Source organism: Pinus tabuliformis, chromosome J (genome assembly GCF_031772625.1).
Source record: "Pinus tabuliformis cultivar Carrire ecotype Pingquan chromosome J, CPIR1, whole genome shotgun sequence".
Taxonomy (NCBI): Eukaryota; Viridiplantae; Streptophyta; class Pinopsida; order Pinales; family Pinaceae; genus Pinus; species Pinus tabuliformis.
The window spans coordinates 568,684,972-568,710,612 of record NC_142295.1 but is presented as its reverse complement, the minus strand read 5'-3'; the positions used below and the strand labels follow the sequence as shown (position 1 = coordinate 568,710,612).

The following is a 25,641-nucleotide window of genomic DNA, read 5'->3' as shown; positions in this document are numbered from 1 at the left end:
GCTACTTATAACATATTGACCATAAATTCCACACACTACAACAATACACACACACACACACACACTTAAACATCCGATTGAATCATGCATTTACCATGAATATACTAGCAACATAGAGAGGCCTAGATCTCTCATACCATGAGAACAAACATGTAAACATCTCATTCCAAGGATACTAGAATGCATCATCTTGATCAATCAGTGTTATTGCACCTCAATCAACTACACACACAACCATGCAAATTGCCTTGTAACTATTAAGGAAATCACATGTAAATAATGCCACAATTATAAGTTGCCCAAACTTTCAGAATACAAAGATAACAAACACATGAGATGCTCAGGGCATCCAAACATTCCATAACGTCCCGCATCAAACAAGTTAGCTGCAACTCATGCTCTTATTGACAAAAGGTAACTAAGGAGTAAAAGGTAATAAAAGATGTCTTGATTGTTGTAGACCCCTTGGCATGGTTGTCGAAATTCTCGTAATGCAATAACTAGAATAGTTTTTCACAAATGATAACTACTTCTATTGATGTAAATTGTTCCTTCTTTATACTTTAGTCAACAAGTAGCTATACATGAAAAAATTCAACCAATTATTTTTCAACAAGAGCAGTAAATAGAGATCACAGTAGACAATGAATGATAGAGAATAAACCAGAGACAAGAGACACCAAGATTAGGCTCACAACTAGGGCAAAATCCACTAGGGGAAAACCCAAAAATTCTTTCCTTATGAGAGAGAGATTTTGTCCATCAATAGTACATTTGAATGATCCAACAAATCCAAAATAACCAACAATGAGATACCCAAACAAAGTCTGCACAAAATGAGAGAGAGATTCCACTTCTGTTCAATAAGATGATCTGCACAAGGAGGCCAAAATATAGGCTTGAGGTCACTATAATAAAGGGCCGAAATATAGTCTTGAAGTCATTGTAATAGAGGGTCGAAGTTCCCACTGAAATTGTTAACGAATTGTGGAGAAGGTACACCAAAAAAACCCTCGGTCAACTTCAGAATTTAGTCACAAAAGGAGAGCGAGGCTCTCTGCAATTCTCGACCACAAAAGAGGTAGCAAAAACAAAGATAGAAACGATCCCAAATCTTTGTAGCAACGAAACCTTGAAGATAATCCTAATCGCAATAAAAATAACTCTTGTAATCTTCTTCACATTTGAAATAGAAGGCCGAATTGTATTGTGATTGCAAAGCGAAATGAATGAGCTTGATTGTGGCCAAAATGAGGATGCACGAGCTCCATTTTATAGGTGAAGTGGTGAGGGCTAATTAGCCCTAGTAGGGTCGACATTATAATCTCTTATGGAGTCGACTTGTAAGTAACAAACAAATCGTTTTCTTCTTTGTGTGTGTGCAATGAAAATGTCATCCGAAGCTACAATATGATTCAACACTCACTCTTAGCTAGGGAGGTAGTTTTTCATTCTCTCTTAATATCCGTTTTCCCGACCAATCCATAGGTCTCGCGACCCACAACCTAAAGAAGAGAACATAATCCAAGTCTCTCTCTCTTTCAAACTCATCATAAGGAAAGATACATAACATCCATTTTAAAGCATCTCTCGGACAACAATGTCTCTCGACACACAACCTATAGGAGGAATCATCAATACATCTCTCAGAAAAAAATGTCTCCCGACACACAAGCTACATGAGGAATCATGAATACATCTCCCAGACAACAATGTCTTTCGGCACATAGCCTACAGGAGGAATCATCAATACATCTCTCGGACAACAATGTCCCTCGACACACAACCTACGGGAGGAATCCATCTATATATCTCCCAGACAACAATGTCTCTTGGCACACACCCGTCCTACGGGAGGAATCCATCTATACATCTCCCGGACAACAATATGTCTAGGCACACAACCTACAGGAGAAATCCATCTCCCATACCACAATGTCTCCCGGCACACAGCCTATGGGAGATGGTCTATCCATGATGCTATGTAATTAGTCTTCCCTCTCACTAAGAGAGGGGTTCTTAGCAACTCCAAGTTGTTCTCTGAAATAGCCAAACTTCATCAGGGACAATGACTTTGTCAATACATCAACAACCTACTCATCAGTAGGAACATATTCGAGCCTCACATCTCCTCTTTGGATAATATTCCAGATGTAGTGATACTTGATTTCAATGTGCTTTGGTCTGTCATGGAACACCAAGTTCTCAGATAGCCTCACACAACTTTGATTATCACTATAGTTAATAGTTGGCTCTAACATTTGATCAAACAAGTCATAGAATGACTTTCGAAACCATATAGCCTCACAGCAGGGAACATTAGTAGCAATGTATTCAGCTTTAGCTGTACTCAGAGCAATAGAGGTCTATTTTTTGCTAAACCGTGAAACCATAGCAGAGCCTAGGCTAAAACAATATCTAGAGGCGCTGTTTCTATCAGAAGATCTACCAGCCCAACCAGCATTAGCAAACCCATACAATTGCCATTCACCATTAGAAGCATACATCAAACCATACTCAATGGTACCTCACAAGTACCTCAGTATGTGTTTTGCTAAAACCCAATGAACACGACGAGGCTCCACCAAGAATTGACTCAATGTATTAACTGCATAACAAATATCAGGCCTGGTATTTACAAGATAGTTCAACGAGCCAATCAATTTGCGATACAAGGTAGTGCCAAACAACTCTGAGTCACTGTCTCGGATCTTGTTCAGGTTCGTCACCATAGGAGTGCTCATCTACTTGCAATCCATCATGCCAAATCTCTGAAGAATCAAAACAATGTACTTGCCTTGGCCCACAAAGATATCCTCAGGTTTTTGCCAAATTTCCAATCCCAAATAGTAATGCATGAGGCCAAGGTATTTCATTTCAAATTCAGAAATCAACTTGCTCTTGCACTGAACAATCAATACTTTGGAACCTGTTAGAAACAAATCATCTACATATAATAACATTATTAGGGGTTCACCATCAACAACTTTGAAATATAGATTCGGATTAGCATTGCCCTTCTTGAAGCCCAAACTCAACAGATAACTATCAATACGAGAGTACCATGCATGAGGGGCCTACTTCAAGTTGTACAAGGCCTTCTTCAATTTGCAAACATGTGTCTCTCTATTGTGGACCTCAAAACCTTGAGGTTGTTCAATGTAGACCTCTTCTTCAATGACCCCATTCAGAAAGGCTGTTTTGACATCCATTTGATGCAACTTCCAACCTGCAATAAATGCTAGAGAAATAATAGATCTAATAGATGCATACTTGGCAACAGGAGCAAATGTGTCTTCATAATCCTCTCTCTCTTTGTGGGAGAATCCATGAGCCATGAATCTAGCCTGATATTTTTCAACACTTCCATCGACAACATCTTTTATCTTGTAGATCCATTTTGAAGAGGCAACAGATTTACCCTCAAGTCTTGGTATGATCTCCCAAACATCGTTTTTCATTATGGATTGATATTCTTCAGTCATTGCTTCTTTCCATACTTTCTCTTCAACAACTTCTTCATAGGAGGATGGCTTAGATTCAATGATCTTGCACATCAGGGCTATATAACCAAAGTAATTTTTAGGCTTCTTGCTTTCCTTGAAAGTCCCACGAGCAACAATATGACCTTCAACTTCCTTCAATGTTTTCTCTAACCAGGCAGGTCTCTTTCTTATCTCGGCAACAAGATATTTTGTAGATTCCGCAAGTTCATGATCAATGTCTTCTACATGAGGGTCTTCATCCATAGGCTCAGGTTCTTTGGATCTTGATTCCACATTCTTTGGGGCTACTTGTACTTCATCATCAGAGTCCATGTGTGAACCCTTGGACTTCTAGAATGCAACATCTTCATAAAAAATAATGTCCTTGCAAGTCTCAATATATCATTGCCCTGGAATATAGACCCTAAAGGCCTTTGAATTCTCACTGTATCCAACAAAGGTACCCTTCTTTCCAGATGGTTCCAACTTTGTCCTTTTCTCTTTGGGTACATGAACAAAAACTGGACAACCAAAAATTCTTAAATGTTCAACATTCGGTCTCTCACCTATAAAGACTTCTTCAGGAGTCTTATAATCCAAGACTCGATGTGGGCATCTATTTTGAACGTAGACAATAGTCCTTGCAGCTTCACCCCAAAGAAACATTAGTAACTCTTGATCATGAATCATTACTTTGACAACTTCCATTATAGTTTTATTCTTTCTTTCCATAGTTCTATTTTGTTCGGGGTAGTAGGGAACTATCAACTCCCTCTTAATTCTAGCATCCTTGTAGAAATCAATCAATTCATTTGATACATACTCCCCACCATTGTCGGACCTTAGAGTCTTGATTCTTCTTCCTGTAGCATTTTCAACCTGTGCTTTGAATTCACGAAACTTTTCAAACACTTGATCCTTGGTCTTGAGAAGATAAATCCAAGTTTTGTGAGAGTAATCATTAATAAAAGATACATAATATAAGCATCCACCCAAAGTTTTGTCAAGCATGGGCCCACAAACATCAAAATGTATAAGATCCAATATTCCATTGGATCTACTATCACTGCTAGTGCATCTTCCTTTTAACATTTTTCCCAAGGGCACATCCTTTGCATACTCCATCATGATCAGTCTTAAGTTCAGGTACACCCTTAACAAAATCTTTCAATCTTCCCAAAGACTTGTAGTGCATATGTGCATGCCTTCTATGCATAATCTCACTAAGTTTTGTAGTGTTGTGGAAGAGAGCTTGGAATGAATGACCAAGGAGATGATATATTTCTCCAATTCGTACCCCAATAACTTTAGCAGATTCAAAGGATGAATTTTTCTTCCATACTAGGACTTGTCCATCAACAAAAACAACTTTATGCCCTTTTTCTTCAAGAGAGGATATGGACAACAAAGTCTTCTTTAAACTTAGGAACATATAAAATATTATCAATTGATACATTGCCTCCAGATTCCAATTGAAAAGATGACGTACCAATGCCCTTGACTTCATATTTTCCATTGTCTCCAAGCTCGACCTTTTGAGAGAATATCTTTCCAAGTAATTCAGATAGATAATCATGATTTCCAGTCATGTGCATAGAGGCACCACTGTCCACAGGCTAAATCTCATCATGATTTTCAATAGAACCTGTAAAAGCACAAATATATGAGTGTTCAGATTCATAAGCACTTCTTCTATGCCTCCTTTTTGAAATGGATCATCTAGATCAGTAGCAGATGCATGATGTCTTCTACTTCTTTTACGATCATCATCCCTTTCATAGTCATCTCTTCGATTCCTTCGAGGACATTGAGTTTGATAATGACCATAAGCATGACAATGAAAGCTTTGCATATTGGATAGATCTTTTTTATCACATCTATCTCTTCCATCTCTTCTATCTGGAGAGGGAGGAGGAGGTCTTCTATGAGAGGTAGAATCCTTTCTTGAAGCAGATTTAGGACCTTGTCTTTTACCAACACTTCTTTGGAATTTGCCAAAATTTGGTTTCTTCTTCTTGTTTCCCTTAACATGAGCTGCAAATGCTTCTACACTTGGATCTTCAATGTCTCCTCTAGAATAGTCTTGACTCTTTTTGTGTGCATGTTGCCCATAACTTGTCAAAGGTTGGAGCATTCTCTCTTGCGCTAATACTTGAAGCAAATGAGTCCCAAGATCTAGGGAGACCACCCAAAGCAACAACTACCAATTCCTTATAAGATACTTCTTCATCAATGGCTTTGAGTTGGTCTCTATTTTGAGATATCTTGACAAAATATGATGCCACTGTGTCATTCTTTGCCAACTTGATGTTACAAAGCTGGCCTCTTAGATTGATAGATTGATTCACATTATTGATGGTGTACAATTCAATGATGGCATCGTACGTTGCCTTAGTAGTCTTGTGTTCAGCAATATAGGGAATCAAATGATCCCTAATAGAATCTAATAGAGTGATTTTTGCCAAAATATTGTCTTCATGATACTTTTCCTTTCCTGCTTGATCAGATGGTTCAGTGACTTTACCCGTGACAATTCCCATGACTTTGTTCCTTTCAAGAATGATCTCAATTCTAGCCTTCCACACCCTGTAGTTAGTAGCTCCTTCAAGCTTGCTTTTGGTCTTCATGAATGAGGAATTCATGGTGAAAATGTAGGACAAAACCCCAAAACTTTTCGAATTCTCTTCAAGATGTTCTTCAAGATGATCTCTCTACTCTTTTCCTTCACCAAAGCTCTGATACCATGTTGAAATTCTGGTAATGCAATAACTCGAATAGTTTTTCACAAATGATAACTACTTCTGTTGATGTAACTTGTTCCTTCTTTATACTTTAGTCAACAAGTAGTTATACATGAAAAACTTCAACCAACTATTCTTCGACAAGAGCAATAAATAGAGATCACAATAGACAATGAATAATAGACAATAAGCCAGAGAGAAGAGACACCAAGATTAGGCTCACAGCCAGGGCAAAACCCACTATGGGAAAACCCATTTTCTTTTCCTTTTGAGAGAGATTTTGTCTATCAATAGTACATTTGAATGATCCAACAAGTCTAAAGTAACCAACAACGAGATACCCAAACAAAGCCTGTACAAAATGAGAGATGGATTCCACTTATGTTCAATAAGATGATCTGCACAAGCAGGCTGAAATATAGGCTTGAGGTCATTGTAATAGAGGGCCAAAGTTCCCACTGAAATTGTCAACCTACTGTGGAGAAGGTACACCCAAAAAACCCCCAGTCAACTTCAGAATTGTGTCACAAAAGGAGAGTGAGGCTCTCTGCAATTCTCGGCCACAAAAGAGGTAGCAAAAACAGAGATAGAAATGATCCCAAATCACTATAGCAACGAAACCTTGAAGATAATCCAAATCGCAGCCAAATGAACTCTTGTAGTCTTCTTCGCATCTGAAATAGAAGGCCGAATTGTATAGTGATTGCAGACCGAAATGAATGAGCTTGATTGTGGGCGAAATGCGGATGCATGAGCTCCAATTTATGGGTGAAGTGTGAGGGCTAATTAGCCCTAGTAGGGTCGATATGGTAATCTCTTATGGAGCCGACTTGTAGTAGTGATTGAGCTGACTTGTAGGTAACAAACAAATCGTTTTCTTCTTTGCGTGAGTGCAATGCAAAATGCCGACTGACGCTACAATATATTTCAACAATGCTTGCAACAACTCTCCTGCGATGACATTCATGGCTAAACCCACATGTATTAGCCAGTCCATAAACACACTTAACAACTAGTCATCCATGGTTATATGATAAATCAAACATCATTGCTTGAGTATTACAAGAGATAATCATTGATCATTCACGATGCAAGCACTTACAAGGACTTAAACACTTATCTGGGTTAAATAGAAACACTGGCAACTAGAGGAGGGACTTCAATTCTCCTCCCAACAATGGGCTAATATGCACTACAATCATTCTTGTAGATAGCCACCCCCAAGCTTGATTAAGAGCCTAGGTAGAGAGGAGCTCATGGGGACATGCTTTCACCTATCAAACAAACTCATAGGAGTCCAAGGACCTCACAGTGAATCCACTTGCAACCCCTGCAGGACTTTTCTCGACCACTATGACTCCTCAACAACAACCCTTTGTTCCTTTCCAGGATTGTTTTTTCCTTCTCTTCTGCTTGCACAATCGTGCATTTTCTTATTTTCTTGCTCGTTGTTTGCGCCCAAAAGGCATTCTTTTCTTTTTGCTGTCTCTTCCTTTTTCATTGTGCACTGTTGCTCCCAGTGCTCTATCTTTGTGCTTCTCAACACTTGCCCCCCACTATACAACCCCCCTCCTTGTCTCTTGTTTATTTCCTTGACCCCTGCACTTCCCCTTGCGTGCTAACCATGCCAGCACATTTCACAAGAACAAGACAATCTCGCCCTTGTGTGCAAGTGCCCATACCTTTTTAATGCCTATACCGTTTGTCTTTTTACTTCCAAAGGAAGGTAGATGATCTCTTAATTGCACTTATTAGGTTGGTCATTTCCCCATGAAATTTCCCCTAGCAACTTCTCACTCAAGCTTAGAATCTGTGTCCTCTCCTCAGCTAGTCAAGGTGGTACCTTTTCACATTATTTACATGAATATAATTCATAATACAATTACAAGAGGGATTAGTGAAAGGGGTTGGCACAAACCCCACCCCCTTAGACAAACATTGTCCTTGGTGTTCTATTCCTGAACACAAATTTAACAGTGAGCTTTATAAGCACAACTCGTTTACAGTTACATTTACATTAACATTTGCTTGCCCAACAACTCATTAGGCATAACATCCCATTAAATCAACGATTTTCTATGTGGCTATTTATAGTGCTCTTAATGGTTCTTGATGTGCTTTGTCCATCTTGATACTTCCTTTGTGGAGTGTTTTCTGCTTCCAAGGTCCAACATTGTTGTCCATTGCGCCTAGTGCCTCTTCATCGAACAGTCTTGGTTTATTGCTTCCCGAGACATGCGTAATGTAACCTCTGATCCCAATCAACATGCTCATGACTCATCAAAACCAATTCATTATTCAAGTCCTAACATCCTCTTCTCTGTGTCCCAGTCTCTCGGGCAATTTGGTTCCTCTTCCATGCAGTCGCTCACCTTCCAAGTTTAAGCATCCCCTTCTCTGCTTCCCAATCCTTTGGGTGATCCATACCTTGTCAAGGCTTCCTCGCACAGGGAGAGTCCTCATAACCAAGGCAATTCCTTGCCTCACCCCAATCATGGTAGACTTCATGGCAATTAGTGGACATCACTGGGTTCCAGTGTCACCACAATGGCCTTGTTCTTGAAGTTTTTCAACCCCAACGCACTGTTGTGCACTGCAATTCCTTTAATGTTGTTGTTGTTTCACTTGCAGCCAAGCTCATACATCCATGCAGGGTAGCTCATTGACCCTCTTACATCGCAGGCATGTAAATTTTTATGAGATTCATCATAAGGAAATTCCCAACAATTTTAAATCATACCTCTATCAACAGATTTATTCATGAGGTGAACCCTACAATTTTAATTCACGTCATATCACATCAAAACCTCCTTAGATCATAATTTCAAATCATTGCAAATCTGGACTTTTAAACTAAATTAAATCATGGTAACAATTAGAAATTTCATTAAATTAAATAGCTGATACTTAGCTTTAGTTTTTCTTCTTTTCTCTTTGACTCACATGTACTGAGTGGTTTGCTAAGCCAGACTAGCACCCAATATTGCTCACACCGATCCACGAAGTCCTTTCCTCTTTGCTCTTTGATTCACACGCACTGAATGGTTTGCTAGACCAGGCAAGCACCTAGTGGGCTATATGCTCCATGCGATCTTTAGCTTTGTCTTCAACTCCAATTCACTGAGTGGTTTGCCAAACCCAGTAAGCACTCAACAACGCTCACACTACTCCACAAAATATTTTCATACAGGTCCAAATAAGCCCTCCTCTCTTACTTGCCTCCTAGCGAGTGTGGGGACTACCAATCCTGGTAGTCTTTTGTCGACAGGAATATTATTTACCATCACAATTCCCATAGCAAATATTATATATATCATATGCACAATATAATTTATATATTATAACAATATACAATTTACACAACATCATGATTTTCCCGTCATCACAACTCCCAGGCCCAAGCAAACCCCAATCCTAGGCAACCCCCATTCCTGGGTGGTCTACTCGTATGCATTGTAATAGCTGAAATGTATGCATTAAGTGGATCCCTATCCCAAGGTAGTACTCGATAATGTATGTGCCTCATCCTTTGACCAAGGATTCTAGTTGGTAGTTAGTAAACTTAGTATACCTGCTGACATAACCTTCAACATTTATTGGTCATAACATAATATAAACATGGGCACATGAAAGTGATAAGCATATGATAATAAAAATAATTAACAACAAGAATCCCCACTTGCTCAATGGATTCATCACACAACCAAGAATCTCATTGGATAAGTTTATTATGTGTGATGAATATAATTCATAACAAGTAAATAAATAAAATAAATGTAAATATTAAATATTCAAATATCGATTATGTTAAATAGTCATTAAATTAAGTGAAAAGGCATGTCTAAAAGACATGCCTAGTCACGAAAGGACACATTTTTAGGTATATATATACGGGTCCTCATTGTAACATTAATCACTTATACAATTTTATATATTAATAAATTTTTATTTACAAATACCTGTGTGTATTTTTACATTCAAGCCTCCAAGCTAACAGTTTTTATGTTTTAGTGGTATCGGAGCCATGGCGCACAATATAATGATGTGAGTCTTTGAACGTTGTTCGCAACACAATGTGCCATTACATTCACATCCTAAATGCGTTGAGCAATTTAATAAAATTCAAGAAGTATTTCAGCAATTAGAAAAATCATGTGCAGAAGTTAAAACTTGTCGAAAGGAAATCGATGGTAAGAAAGATGATAAGGACAACAAAGAAACAAAACAAGGTGAAGTAGGAGAAGAAGATTTTGACCAGAATAATGATAATGAAAATGAAGTTTCTTTGGAGCAGGAAAACGAGTTATCTCCAAAAGTGAGCACATGTCAACCTACATGCATGGAGATCTCTTCAAATGAGATTACAAATCAGACAATACTTGATTGAGGAGAATTGTTGGAAAATTGTGAAGAAGCAACACCAAACGCAGAAGTTCCGGCCGAACCGCATGAGACTGCAAGTTGATGTGGGCTTTGAAACCTACCATGCTAGCTTTAATGAAGCCCATTTTTGGAGTACCCTTGTGAAGGGGTCACACTTCCAATTGCCTCTTGTCTTAGTAGCATCATGACGCTGACCGCCACTATAGCTCCTTACAATCATGATGTTATGAAGAGAGTCTTCAAGTTGATGGTAGAAGCCTTACGAGACTTGGATAACTTCGTGGGTCCTACATTTGGGAATAAGCTTAAGGTTTTGTAAACTATGGCCATGACTAGGACTCATGAAATCATGTTTGATCTTGAGTGTGATGACTTGATTATGCAAATGTTCCAATGTTTTTTCAGCATTAGGAGGCATCATCCTGACTTAGTCAAAACACACATGCAATCCATCTTGTTATCTCGATTGTTGTCCGTTTGGAGGAGAGAACAGTTGGTCTCACTTGCTGCTTTTCAGCTAGCCGAAAGGGTGGTAGAGAAAAACATAAATCTTCTCAGGAGGCAATTAACCAGGGAGGAGCAACTGCGAATTGGGGGGACATGCAATAGGAACGAGATAAGGAGAAAGGGTCTTTGCTTCATCTGTAAGGAACCTTGGGGACTTGACCACTCATGCTTGAGTGATACAAAAGGGATGACACAGGTAGATCAAGGGGAAACTCATTTTGATCCTACAGATGAGGATTCTTCTAAAGAGTATCAACATGCATGTGGGGATGATGGCAACACTCGTGATATGCATAACTATCTAGTGGATAGCTTTGTTGAGCAACAGACTATTCCGATGCAGGGAGGAGATCAGGGAGATGAGCTATCAGTGGCTATCCAACACGATGAGCACATAGAGAAGCTTGAGCAAACCTGTAGAGATGTTGACGACAACCTAGATATACATCCTTGTTTGATGAGTCAGCATGTGTAGCACACAGTGGAGCATAGTAGGTGTGATGGGCCATTTTTGGAGAGTCAGCGAGTGGCTCATATTGAACCCATGGTGGAGGAGGATGAGCAATAGTCCCTATAGCCGACCATTGATGAGGGGCATACAGATGTGCAAGCAACCAACAAGAAGGTAGTATTTGTAGACATTGGTCATCAGGAGGTGTTGCGACATGACAGGACAATTTTGTAGGTGGCGAGTGGATCAGTGGAGCATGGAGTTTCTGGCCAGATGAGGGAGGCTCTTTTGGGGATGGTGATGCATCTATCTTTGGGTGTACCCATTGATGAGGTGCAGATAGATGCAGTGGCAGTGAGCAAAGTTGCAGTATTCCTGGCAACAACCCTCTCCAAGAGTACATAGACAAGGCGTTCAACATAGGTTGCCCACTTGTAGGGAGAGAGGCAAGGATTCCTAGACATATCCGGTTGATTGGTTGGGAAGAGCTGCACGAGTTGAGCATGGTGTAGCACAGTGGACTTGGACCATATGCATCACGTGCATCCGATCCTTCACACAGGATGGATTGGCGGGAGATCATGAGTTGGTATCCTTTTGGTGGCTTGATACTCTCAGTCAGGAGCATAGTGCAGCAAGGACCCGTAGACCTGAGGAGTAATACATGCTCCAGTTGGCAGTGGGAGGTAGGCCGACAACTCTCTAACCCTTCAGGCCTGCATCTATATAATGGGACTAACCTTGGCCTATGACAAGGGTTCAACTGGAGAGAGGTGATGAGTTGGTACGCTGTTAATGGAGCAACATTCATAGCCAGAGCTATAACACAACATGAGCCATGGGGCATTGGTGCCTGTTCTTGGTGGCATTGGGATCCTAGAGGATTTGTTGATCACTATTAGAGGTTGGTCTGGGATCCAGGGATTGAGGGGTTTGTTCATGATGGGTTGACACAGAGGCATCGCATCACCCAGTGGTTTGTATGGGATCGGGCATTGGGTCTCAGTTGCATTGGGCCACCAGATTGGTCCACAGGTTTGGTTGCTTAAGGGCAAGCAATCTTGGGGTGGGAGGATATGTGATATTCCTTTTTCTGGTGTTCCTTATGGCATGGTTAGGATGGACTTTCAGAGTTGGGGATAGACAGGTCACAAGTGCAGGTTTACTTCATCAACGGGTCCAGGGGCTTTTGGAGATGTTTTATGGGGTCTAGAGGAGCTCACTTGCCATATTCCATCATTAGGATTGATTTCGCACAGCTTGCTTCTCGTTCCATCACATTTTGATAATTCCCATAAAACAAGGTTATTATTGTGCCTAACTCAATTAATTACGCTTAAGGTGGCATTCCGAGAGGAATACTTGACAAAACACCTTAGTGTAATAGCTCATTGGAACCGAAACGAGAAGATCTACAAGATGGGATGGTTAGAAGTGATTTTCAATGGCCTGAGGAGGCATGGTGACCAATTTACCATTTTCCCACATTAAAAATATATTTTAATTGAAATAAAAAGAGGGAAATGTGCTCAATGATTAAAATAATAATAAAATAGGAGGTTCTAGAGGGGTCCATCAAATCTATAAAAAGAGGAGGAGGACATTAGAGGACATCTTGGATTTGATCTTTCTTCTTGTATGAAAGGTTTGAGAACTCGGTTCTCTACTTCATTTGTAGCCCCAAGATGGAAGGAAACCCTCGGGTGATTAAGTGAGATTGGGCGAGTACACATCTCCCCTTGGTGAATTTATCCATAATTCACAAGAGATCTTAGGAGTGTAGTTCATGTCAGTTTAGAGGTTCGGTGCAGTGCAACAAATTATCTTGGAGGCTAGCTTTTCATCTGAGCTATTTTGGTTGTATATGCATGTAACCCTAGTTTATCTATTATAATAAAAGTTGAAATTGTTTCTGTTCACTTTGCTATTATTTTTCCATACTCTATTGATTATAATTTTACATGGAAATTTTCTATTAAATGCATGGTAATTTTATGGAAAGTTTTGGTTGGGTTAAATTTCTGCAAAATTAGTCAAATATCCCATTTGGGATATTACATTCTGCTATGTATATGAACTTTGTTCATAATATTTGGTATCAGTGTTGTTCGATCCTCTGGCCACTCAACCATTGCACAAAGCTAGTCTGATCCAACCTTTGGCCATCAACCTATCATCAACTTCATTGCCATCATGATTCAAGCATTTTGCTACACAAGTTTTGGGAAGTTCTCCATTTTGCAATCAGGTCTTTGATAATTAAAAAAAAGGCCATTGGCCTTTTAAAAAAAGAAGAAAAAAGAATATATATATATATATATATAGAGAGAGAGAGAGAGAGAGAATTAAAATTTAAAAAAAAAATAATTTTTTTTATTATATATAAACTATATATATAGTTAAAAAAATCATATATTAAAAAACAAAAAAATTAAAAATTAAATAACAAAATAAAAAAAGAAAAGTAAAGGCCACTTACCAACTTCACCCAACTGCCATTCCTACTGCATCATAACTGCCACTGTCCATGAGGCATTTGTCGCCACAACCAGGCCACCGCAAGGCGACCTCGATAAGTTATCATGTGCACACTCTGTCCCCAAACCACTCCGCTCGATCCTGTGCTCCATCAGGTGTCGTTGTCGAACCAATCGTCACAGCCACCGCCGCACAGACCACTCTATCTATCCACTGTATATCGGTTGTATTTATCTGCGATCACGCTCCACATTTGATAGTATCTAAACAAATCGCACAAAGCCATTATTTGGAACCTTGAAGGAAATATATTGGACGTGAGACAAATAATAGTCATCGTATTTTTTCCCCTAGGAAAAATCGTAATTTTATTAATAGTAACAAAATTACATTTTGTAGATGTTGAAGCACATATCCATTAGCAGGTCAAAGATTGTTGTTCCAAGAAAAAGACCAGAAAGAAAATAATGTACATTTGGGGAGAAAATTATGCTTTTCTCCCTTTTTTTTCTCAACCTTTCGCCACTCCCCTTGGGTCGGCAAGGACGAAAATAGTACAAGAGAAGTGTCCTCCACAGGGCAAGGATTATCCTTGTCTGAATCGGAATGGTCTGAGGAATGATGTCTTTTGGCTCCACTGGTATCCATTGTGTCTGGTATCTTCTCCGGTAAAGAGTCCATCAGATCATGTGGTACTAATTCCTCATTTTCTGGCTCCTTGTGTATCTGATTGTTTTCTGTGGGAATGGGGTGTTCCTTCCCCGTATCTTCCTCCTCAGCATGGCTATCATCAGGGTGGAATTGCCATCCCTTGGGTTGTTTTCCTACTTTCTTCTTCCTACGCGTATCTTTCTTGGCTTCTGGGCATGTGTTTTGAAGATGCCTTGTTTGACGGCAAATTCTGCATCTGAATGTAGTATTTTCATAATCTAGTATCTGTGTCCAACATTTCTATTTATACTTTAGTTGTATTTGGTCTGGCAGTCCTTTGCTGAGATCTACTTCCACACACATGCGTGCAAATGTGTAAATTCCTTCCTCCATTCTTTCTGTGTCCATTTTAATGAAACGCCCAATGGTGTTGCCTATACTTGACAGGACTTGAGGGCTCCAGAAATGTAGTGGTAGGTTGTGAAGACGAACCCAAACCGGCATCCGAGATACAATCATTGTATTTGGATCAAATTCTGGGAACCATGGGGTAATGAAGAGACCCGTGGATCCCATGAACCATGGTCCTTCCTTCATAATGATGTCCCTTTCCTCTGCTGTACGAAATTTAACAATGAAGAAACCTTTGGAACAGAGATGAATGTCACATGTATTGGTCCAGGTTCTGAAGACCCAAAGGAAAAGGTCCATAGGTTTGGGCCAGAAATAGTTGAATCTGCAAATTAGTGCTTGTTTTTCGAATGTAGAATAGTACTCATTTGTTTCTGGTATATCCATATTTAATTCTGGGGTGTAACTCAGTTGTTCCACAATGTATGGTGCGGTTGCTGTGCCAGCTTGTTTTGTTGTTGTTGCAGCTGGTTTATTTCCTTCAAGAATGTCTTTGAAGGATAACCCTAAACTTTTTTGCTTTTGATGTGTTTCTGGGATTTTTGTTGTGCTGCTTCCTATACCGCTGCCTGAGGGCTTTGTTTTGCAATGATCTGCCACTCCTCCCCTCAGCCGCAGGTTGAGGGTGATGGTGGTCTCAGGTAAGATTTTGTAATCCATTAGGGATTTGTTGTCTTGGAGTACTCTGCCTCCAAAGATCAAAACCTGTGGTCCTGTAGGATACCAGTATGCTGGAAGATGCTGTTCTTCAAATGCAATATTGATTTGGTTATCTGAACCCATACCAGACGTGTCCTCCCAGAAGGGGTTTTTATAAAAACTTGAAAGGGAAGAGGGTTTACCAACTGTTCGGGTTTTGGTGTTGTCTAAGGGTAAATTTGTCCATCCGCGTCAAATTCGCCTCACATTTTCGTATGCCCAGAGTTTTCCTTCCGGGCACGCTGAGGAAATGTTGAGAGGCCAAGATCTAGTCCTGGCTGAGCTGCTTCTGTTGCTTTGTTGGGCATGACCCCGTATGGAGGTCGCTAAGGGCCCAAAGTTGCCCAAATCCCCATTTTGTTCGTCAAACCCCAAGTTATTGTTTGTAGATCTTCATTTGAGGTTGCGTATCTACCTGTTTGTCGTGCTTTTTTCCTCTTCCTGGTTTCCACGGACTCCTTTTTGTTGTCCACAAAGCTCAGGGAGTAAATGTCTGTGTGGTTGTCAACGATGGCGTAGTCTCCAGAAGCCCTATCAAATAAACCCCGTTTGCCGACATTCTGTTCCATGTTGCGGACAGTGGCTTCCTCCTGAATGGACGTCAAGGGCAACACGTTACACACACACAGATTGGCCCTCGTTACGTGGTAACCAAACTGTCCCGGGTACATGCCTTCGGTCGCTTCGAAGATCTCCTTCTGGTGCTTGTAACGGATTAGGAGCCTGAAGGTCGCTTTGCAGAGGGGAGCACCGTGTCCAGGATCATGTATGTTGTCCGTGACAAAACCCCTGAGGTATTCATTGCGCTTGTCGTAGGCGAGTCTCCAGAAATGTGCAGGTCCCTTCCTGTGATGGGTGTGGGATTTGAACACGGAGCCTGCTTCCTTCCTCTGTGCACAAATAACGCAACCCATGTCACCTCGGCGCCTTTGTCGGCCCTCCTCCAAAGCCTGAACAAGATCATCCTTTGACTGAGACGGGTGTTCCAGCCGCTTGCCAGCTTCAAATGGCTTGTGCTTGAGATTTTCGTCCATGTCCACCATTTTCCTCAAAACCCTAGGGTTTTCAGGTCGCGTCACAGGTCTCCTCCCAAAAAGTTTTTGTTGATGAGACCGTTGATGAGACCCTAATAGTCATCGGTCTTAAGAATACAAAACTCTAATTAATGGTTACACCTCCCTATTCTACTTCTACATACACTACCAGCTATTGAGGAGGTTGACTCATTGTAGATCAATTATATCTGGGAAGCCACACAAGGAGAATTGCATTAAGGTCGGTCTAGCTCAACTATTATTTTGTGGGAGGCCATTAAGCTCAAACGCCAATTTGAAAACCATATAAACGAAATTGGATTTAAGGGTCAAACCAAAGTTACACAATATTTTTATTTAAGAGTCATATATATGATTATATTTAAAAAAATTAAAAGAAATAATTATAACCTTATATATAAGCCCATACCTAAGTTATAAAGTGCCTAAATTTAGATATTGTGGTATACCAAAGGAATCTATTGAAGAATTTTTTTTTTTTTAAGTACGAAATTTAAAAAGAAAAAAAAAGAGGGGGGCAACTTGAGGCACTGTTAACTTGATTATTGTTTGTTGAAGTAGAGGTCACCTTTAAAACCCTAAGCTCATCTCAAAAAAAAAGAAAAAAATGGAGACTAGTTATGAAAATTTTCCTAAAACTTTTAGTAAATGTGTTAATGTACTATTTAAAATAAAAGGATCACTTGCTTGAAGGGATATTATAATCTCTATCAATCCCACTCAAGATAATAATTGTTAGTTCTGAATGTGCTAACCAATTAGTGATTCATGAATAGAATATAATCGAAACAATGGATTTGATGAATAACAAACAATATGGCATAAGCAATCTACAAATAAGTATTGTAGATTATACTTTTATCTCGCAATTCACCGTTAAAACCTTATTTTGTTATGATAGTGATATAATTATGGGTTCATCCTGAATGGAATCACTAGGGTCCTTCATCCTAAATATGAATAAAAAGTTCTTAACATTTCCCTACAAGAAGGAAAAAATTACACTACAAGGCATTACATTGAAATTAGATTCAGTAACACTATAAGACATACAATATATCTCAAAAGTAATTTTTCAAGAGAGTAAATAAACAATATAAAATATGCAAAGGGAAGTTGACAAAATCACTGTTGACAAAAATGAAGAAGTTACTCACCTTAAGGACCATAGTGAAAAATTATTGATGCAAATTAGGAAGCTTAAGAAGGACAAGAAGTCGTTGGAAAACAAGGTACAACAACTTATCGAGAAGGAAGTGTCAAAATCTTCAAATGTAGAAATTCAAGTTGAAGAAAAAAGAATGAATATTGATCCAGTGAATATCACAACTCAAGAAGATGACAAGCCAGTTGAAGTAAAAACATATTTCAATGTTGCAATTTAGACGATGAAAAATCCAAATGAAGATTCTGTAACCAACTCAACAACATCAGTATTTGAAGTAAATCAAGAAATTGTGTTGTGAATGTAATTTAAAAGTAAATACAAATAATACTAATCAAAATAATGATTATTTTAATAGTCATTAGTTAAATGAAAATGCATGTCTAAAAAGACATGCCCAGTGATGAAGGGACACCTCCCTAGGTATATAAAGCAGAACCTCATTGTAACATGCAATCATCCTTGTACATTTCATCTTATTAATAAAATATTATTTACAATACAATTGTGTATTTTATACTAAAGCACAAACAATTCTAAATTTTGTTGCTTCAGTGGTATTAGAGCCATGCGAGCCTTTGGACGTTATCCACTGCACAATTTGCCATTAAGTTTAGGTCCTCAAATCATGGAATTAAGTGAATATCATAAATCTAAACCATTCAATGAAATTGGAGAAGCATTACAACATATGCAACAAATAAAAAAATCATTTGCAGAATCATTAAAGGCTTTCAAAACACGCCTACAATAGATATTGGCATTAATGTCAAAGAAGATGAGATTCCTAGCGAAAAAATTGTTGAAGAAGATGATAAAGATGAGTCTACTAGTCAGGAAACTATTGCAGATGATGAGGAGGCAAAACAATCCACTATTGGTGAATATGATGGTAAGGCATCTGAAATTAGCCTTCTTGAAGGCTACAGTCTTGAATTACCCAAAAGCATAGATTTTGAAACAAGTAGTCAGAAAACTTGTAGAGATGGAATACCCATGATTAGGGACACTGACATCAACAATAAAAATAATAGAGATAAGAAAGAAAGAGACAGGGAATCTAAAACCAGACACAAGGTCAAAAAATTGTTGTTGCAAATGATAATGAGATAAAACAGTAAACAGTGAGTGAACAAGGAGGATCCGATATCATACTGCAAAAACATTGTAGTTTAGAAATACCTAGACGTAGAGATTCTGAAACCAAAAGTCAAAATAGTTATAAAGATGCAACACCCACCAGCAGAGTCCCGGAAATCAACTATAAAAATTATACAGATGGGAAACCGAAACAGACAGATATTAAAACCAGCCACAAGATCAGCGAAATTGCAGATGACAAGGAGATAGAATAGTGTATTATGAGTGAACAGGATGGAGAGGCTTCTTAAACCAACCTGCATCAGAGCTATAGCTTTGAAATGCTTAGAAGTAGAGATTCAAAAACCACCAATCAAATTAGTTGTGATGAAATACCCACTAGCAGAGTGCTTGAAATCACTCATAAATTTTTTAGAGATGAGAGACTGAAACACAAAATCTAAAATTGGCCACAAGATCAACAAATCTGTTGTTGCAGATGATAAGGTGTTAAAACTGTACAATATAAACAAACATGATGGAGAGGCATATGAGATAACCCTGCATGACATCTATAGTGTTGAAGTACCCAGAAGCATAGATTCTGAAGGTTCCAACAATCATAATAGTTATGGAGAGGGAAAGTCCACCAGTAGAGACTTTGAAATCAACCATAAATGTTATAGACATGAGAAATCAAGACACATACAATCTGAAACAAGCAATGAGATCAACAAAATTGTTGTTGCAAATGATGAGGAGGTAAGAACTCAACATAATGGAGATGCATCTAAAATCAGTGTACACAAAAACTATAGGGTTGAAAGACCCCGATGTATAGATTCTGAAACCAACGGTAAAAAAATCTATAGAGATGGATTACCCACCAACAGAGATTATGAAATCAGCCATAAAAAAACACAGAGATGAGAAGTCAAGGCACAAAAAATGTAAAAGCAGCGACTCATTTTCCACAGTGCCCTCCGACTACGTGTTCCTGCGTACTAACCCTCGCAACCATCCAACTGCTTTGTATATTCCTCGCATCCACCGCGTCCCCTGCCGACATCGCTCATCCACGTTCATTCCTTTGTCATCAAACAACTCAACCCTTAACGTCTTGTCGTCCTGTCCTTTGTTGTCAGGTTCTCCGACCACTGTTCAGTCCAAAATCAAATTGCATCGTGCTTGAGCCACCCCTTGTCTTCCGACCATCCTCCGATTGTTTTCCCTGACAATCCTTCTCGACCGCTTTTTGTTGCCTCTTGATCGTCACCCATGTCACCATTCGTTGATCGACGACATTCCATTGTGGTTAATAGTAGATATATATATATATATATATATAGATAGATAGTCGATTACGTTATAAGTTAAACAATTATATCATTAAATAAATAAATAAATTCTTTTATATAGTTAATTAATAATCATATAATTAATTAACAAAATAATTTAATTACATAATTATATATATTATTATTACAATTATTATTATTTAATAAAAAAAATTATTTAGTTAAAATATATATATATATATATATATATTAAAAAGAAAAGGGATAAACCTCCATCCCATGGGAGTATTACTGACGAGTTATACATGCTGAGACGATTGACGAATTACATATGCCAAAATGGCATATGCAACCTGAGGAAATTGTCAGCTACAAGCTTTGAGGACAAAGCTTTTCGAAGAAAGGGTCAATGTTGTGAATATAATTTATATAAAATAAAAGTGAATACAAATAAATGCAAAAAATAAATAATCAAAATAATGATTATTTTAGTAGTCATTAGTTAAATGAAAAAGCATGTCTTTTTATGAAGGGACACCTGCCTAGGTATATAAAGAAAGCCCTCATAGTAACATGCAATCATCCTTGTACATTTCATCTTATTAAAAAAATATTATTTGCAATACAGTTGTGTACTTTATATTAAAAGCACAAACAATTCTCAGTTTTGTCGCTTCAAATTGCCACGCACAAGATAAGGGAAAATCAACCACAAGAACTCTTTATCGACATCCAAATCACAAAAGAAGACAACTCAATCAATCTGCATATCTGTATCACTCATAATAGAAACAACAAAATTATGTTCTGAAGACTACTAATGTCATTGCAATTCAATCTTGTGATAAAAATTCACACAAAGTATCTAGTAACCTCAAGATTCCACAAAAGATTGATTTAGGATGGTCAAATGCTTTCTCAGTGCAACAATTTTGTTTATCACTCAAAGGATCCTATCATCTTGTATCCACAAAGATGACAACTCCAAGAATTCGTAAAAGATGCGAACAAATTATAAGACAAGAAACATATGACATGCCTTGTCAGAAATAAGCTTCGAGGACAAATTTTTTTGAAGAGGAAGACATCGTAAATATAAATAATAATAACAATCATAGATAATGATTAATTAGTGATTAATGTAGAAGAGGCATGTCTGTAAGGACATGACCATTCATAAAAGGGCACCCACCTAAGTATATAAACAAACCCTCATTTGTAACAATTCCATTATCTCACATCTTTTGTACATTTCTATATTACTTGTCCTATAATGGATATTTACATATTTCAGATTTTCTGAGTATTATGCTATGTATATGAACTTTGTTCATAACATCAATGCTTCCCACACAACTTGCAATTCAAAATTACGAATACTATTGTACAAGTGCTATTATTTTGAACAAAAAATATAAGATCTTGATGCAATGATGATTACCCTTGTTAACTTTCAACTTGCCAACCTCTACAAGTAATGTTTATTATCTTATTCATGTTTGAGAGACGTTCTAGTGTTATAGCCCTGGTATTGTTGAAACTTGTTTCCCATCATTTAGTAAAAGAAGAGAGATTTTTTAGATGTATTAGCATAGAAAACAAGAATGTATGTTAGGGGTCTAAATTCATGATATATATGTGCATGGAGATCAAACACATACCTGCAAACTATTTCAATCTGAATGTTTGGATGTTTAGCCACGGAAGCATCAAATAATGTCACCCGACATGGTCATAAATGATCATTTGGATAATAAAACGTTTGGATAGGATCGATATTTCCACAGAATCTCCCCTGCTGCAGTAATTATCCAAGAAATCCATTTTTCACACAAGTAGGTCAAAGTTACCATATGCTCATAATGGGGTCTTTAATTTTCCGTAATTCCTCTTTTGGATAGGATTGCTTTTGAACCTAAAGGCTACATGTATGATCAACATTGCTTTAATGAATGGCTTGACGGAATTATGTTGTACTTGGCGATATTCTTTGTATTTCAATTGTATGTTAAGTGTGCAAGTTGTATAGAAAATGGTATTGCACTATAAATAAAGTCAGAGCCTAAAATTAATGAACCTGTACAGGATTTGATGGACCTATAAAATAAATGAGTTGACAAAGAAGATTATAAAACTCAAAAGATGAAAATAACAAAATGACACTGGAAATTAGTAGTTGCATAACAACTAATATAAAATAGCAGTGAAATTCCAGAATAAATCTTAGTTAAAAATGATTATGCTTAGGCCAATCTATATCCTTGAACAATGGCATTTTTATCAGGGTTTTAATATTGAAATGAAGGATGCTTGTACATATATACATATGTATGTGCGTGTCTAATTGCTATTTTTGCCACTGCCAAAATGGATTACATGTGATGAACTTCTTTGAGGAGTTAAAGCAGATATGATAATATGGGTTTTCTTTTGTTGTCTATCGGGCAAGAAAGAAACTAGACAGCAACCTGGTTCGCAAGATGGTTTTTGAACCATTAGTATCTTGAATTGCATCAACTTGTGGTGTGCATACATTTAACTTTCAAATTTTAATTTATTGTACTCAGATTATAGACCACATGATTAAATAGGGATATAAGGAATGCTTAGGTTTTATGGCTTATAATCAAGATATTTGAAAAAAAAAATTCTAATTTTATGCTACATGCAGGGAAAATGAGTTGTGACCTTGATTCTAGCGATATTTTGGAATGCTTTGTAGACCTTTCTTTCAACGAGAGATGCTACAAACATGATTCATGCATGGGGTGTAAAATATTGATTTATACATTCCAGTTGTGCCAACCTTTACTAGTTGGACAGCTTATTTTTTATAATTTTAGTCAACTTTCTTTTGAATGTGATGCTCTGTAGTATGATCGTAGTTAGTTGTTGTGACACATTATATTTGTTGTAGATGTATACTGTTGGTACCATAGTGCCGTCGTTTGACAGAAGTGCATGGTCTAGTCTTGAATAGGAACAATATTATAGCAGCATGTGAAACGTTTGCTATATGTCTATATTCGAGAAAATCCATTATAAGTTATTTATATAATGTTACAATGTTCGTTTCTTTGGATAGATTCTGCTATCAAAACCTATTCAATGATTTAATCTCAATTCTGCGTGAAATGATCCATCAATGATGATGAAAAATGTGTTTAATACTAATTAATAAATTGAATGCATCAATTTTGTGTGCCTTAGTATGTTTTCGAGGACCTTCATTCTCCATCTTTAGGTAAAATTAGTTAAGAACATTTTAATAGCTTTTTTCTTGAATGTAATAGTTTATAGCCTCTATAACTCTTACGGACATTGTTCTTTTGTTGGGCTTTGCCTACTTGCTATATAATTATAATCATCAACTTTAGTCATGATGCTTGTTTCTTTGTTTACCAATTCATCTTATCTCGAAGTGTGGAGGAAAGAGAAGGCATCCATGTGTTCTTTCACAAGAGATTGATAAAAAACCTATTGAAACCAAGCTGAACAATGAAATACTCAATCGAAAACAAACAAACAACCTCTCTATAAGCACCAACTTATACAATCTCTTTGAGTACAAATTTTATAAGGAATCCTTCATTTGTATTGAAGACTCACCTTCTGTTCTAACTTCATTCTTAAGTAAGAAATTTAAGCACCTACGAAAGAATAAAAAATCCCATTGAAGCACCCACTTCCACCCAACTACAAGAAACCAGAAAACAAGAGTTGATAATGAGTCAGAAACCGAAGTCAATTTCTTCTTCAAGGTGAATCATAATGTACCTGCAAGTGTTAATTTTTTGTTGGTTCGACCTAATTCTTCATTGATTTTCTTCATTTCCCTAAAATTGGGTTTTCCTATTGTTTAGGAGCTTTATTTTTTATGCTGTCAATGGATTAGTGATTAGCCATCGTTTCTCTCATTACGTATTTTTTATGGACTTTTTATTTCTACATTCTCAATGTTTAGCTATAGTAGACATTAGTTCATTGTTTGACTAGTGGTTAGTCATCATGAGTTATTTGCATTCAATAATGAGTTGAGTGATTTGGTTAGAAAAAGTATACTGTCCACAAGTGGGCCTCACTCATGGACATAAAATATCCCTTTTAATTCAATTTATAATTTTTTTTATCAAAAACTTCAGAATTTTTCCATAACTGACTTTGCCTAAAAATTTAATATAACCTAACAAATTTGGACAACTAGTAATCACAATTTACTATTGGAAAATGCCACAGTAAAAACAGAGCCAATTTTATCAATAATACTAAGGAAGATTTACATCAATTTATTTTTGGAGAAACCTAGCATGTTAACCACTGGGGATAATTCGGCCTCCCTTTGGAAATTTTTTGGCTCGAACCCTGGCTACAAATCCTTTGGCAAATTTTTCTGGCTCCAATCTGGCCTCTCCATAAATTATGATCTGGTTGTAACAACTCAGCCTTCTTCAGAAATTACCTATCAAGTTGACCTTTGGAAAATCGTTGTCCTTTCTTCTGCAATAAATCAACCCAATGCAATGCTTCTCGATACTCCAATTTTTATTTGCCTCCATATGTGACTGCACCCTTGGAAACACAACTCAACCCCCTTAACTCGTCCTCCACAACTCCAAAATAATTTGGCCTTCACAACTCGGCCTTCTCGGGCATCCACAATTCGACCCTCTACAAATTCAATCTCTGACAGACAATTTGGCCCTATTCTTGGCCAAGTAATTCAACCCTCCTTTAGGTGATGTGATTTGTTGCTAATTTGGCCTCCTTGAAGAGATGCACATTGCTGGACTCATCTTTCGGACTTAGATCATCCTTCTCTGATGAATGCCAATGAAGACCCTAAAATGGTTCTCCCTCTTCACAAGCTAGGGTGGATGTTTCACCGCCAAAACTGGGATCTCCACAAGGGTTTCCCCTCACATAGTAAGCTACTAGAGCTCTAAATTCAATTCTCAAATCATCGACTCATCATCCCCATTGAGCCTCCTTCCTTTTTATAATTATTTCCTCCTCTCAAAATACCATGCGTGGCTAGAAATAACATAGGTCACTTATTTAATTATTAAAATGTTGTCTTTTATTAAATAATTAAACCATTTGGTCCCCTTTTTTCTCGACTATAGCCTACAAGAATCTGGGTAGGCTACTAAGTTGGTCCCTTATGCTATTATGGTTTGAAAAGGGACATTATAGGACATGAGCACCTTATCTAGAGAGGAAAAGTCATATCTACTTGA

At 37.8% G+C, this 25,641-nt stretch overlaps 1 protein-coding gene across 1 annotated transcript in view; it reads left to right on the top strand.

The window, feature by feature from the left end:
• The window catches only part of LOC149228259 (uncharacterized), a 142,761-nt gene extending 119,273 nt beyond the window's left edge, over positions 1-23,488 (top strand). Inside the window, exon 3 of the mRNA XM_089378127.1 lies at positions 23,076-23,488. Within this exon, the coding sequence (XP_089234253.1) occupies positions 23,076-23,084 (9 nt within the window). The 3' untranslated portion in view covers positions 23,085-23,488. The remainder of the gene's footprint in view (positions 1-23,075) is intronic.
• The last annotated feature ends 2,153 nt before the right edge of the window (positions 23,489-25,641 follow it).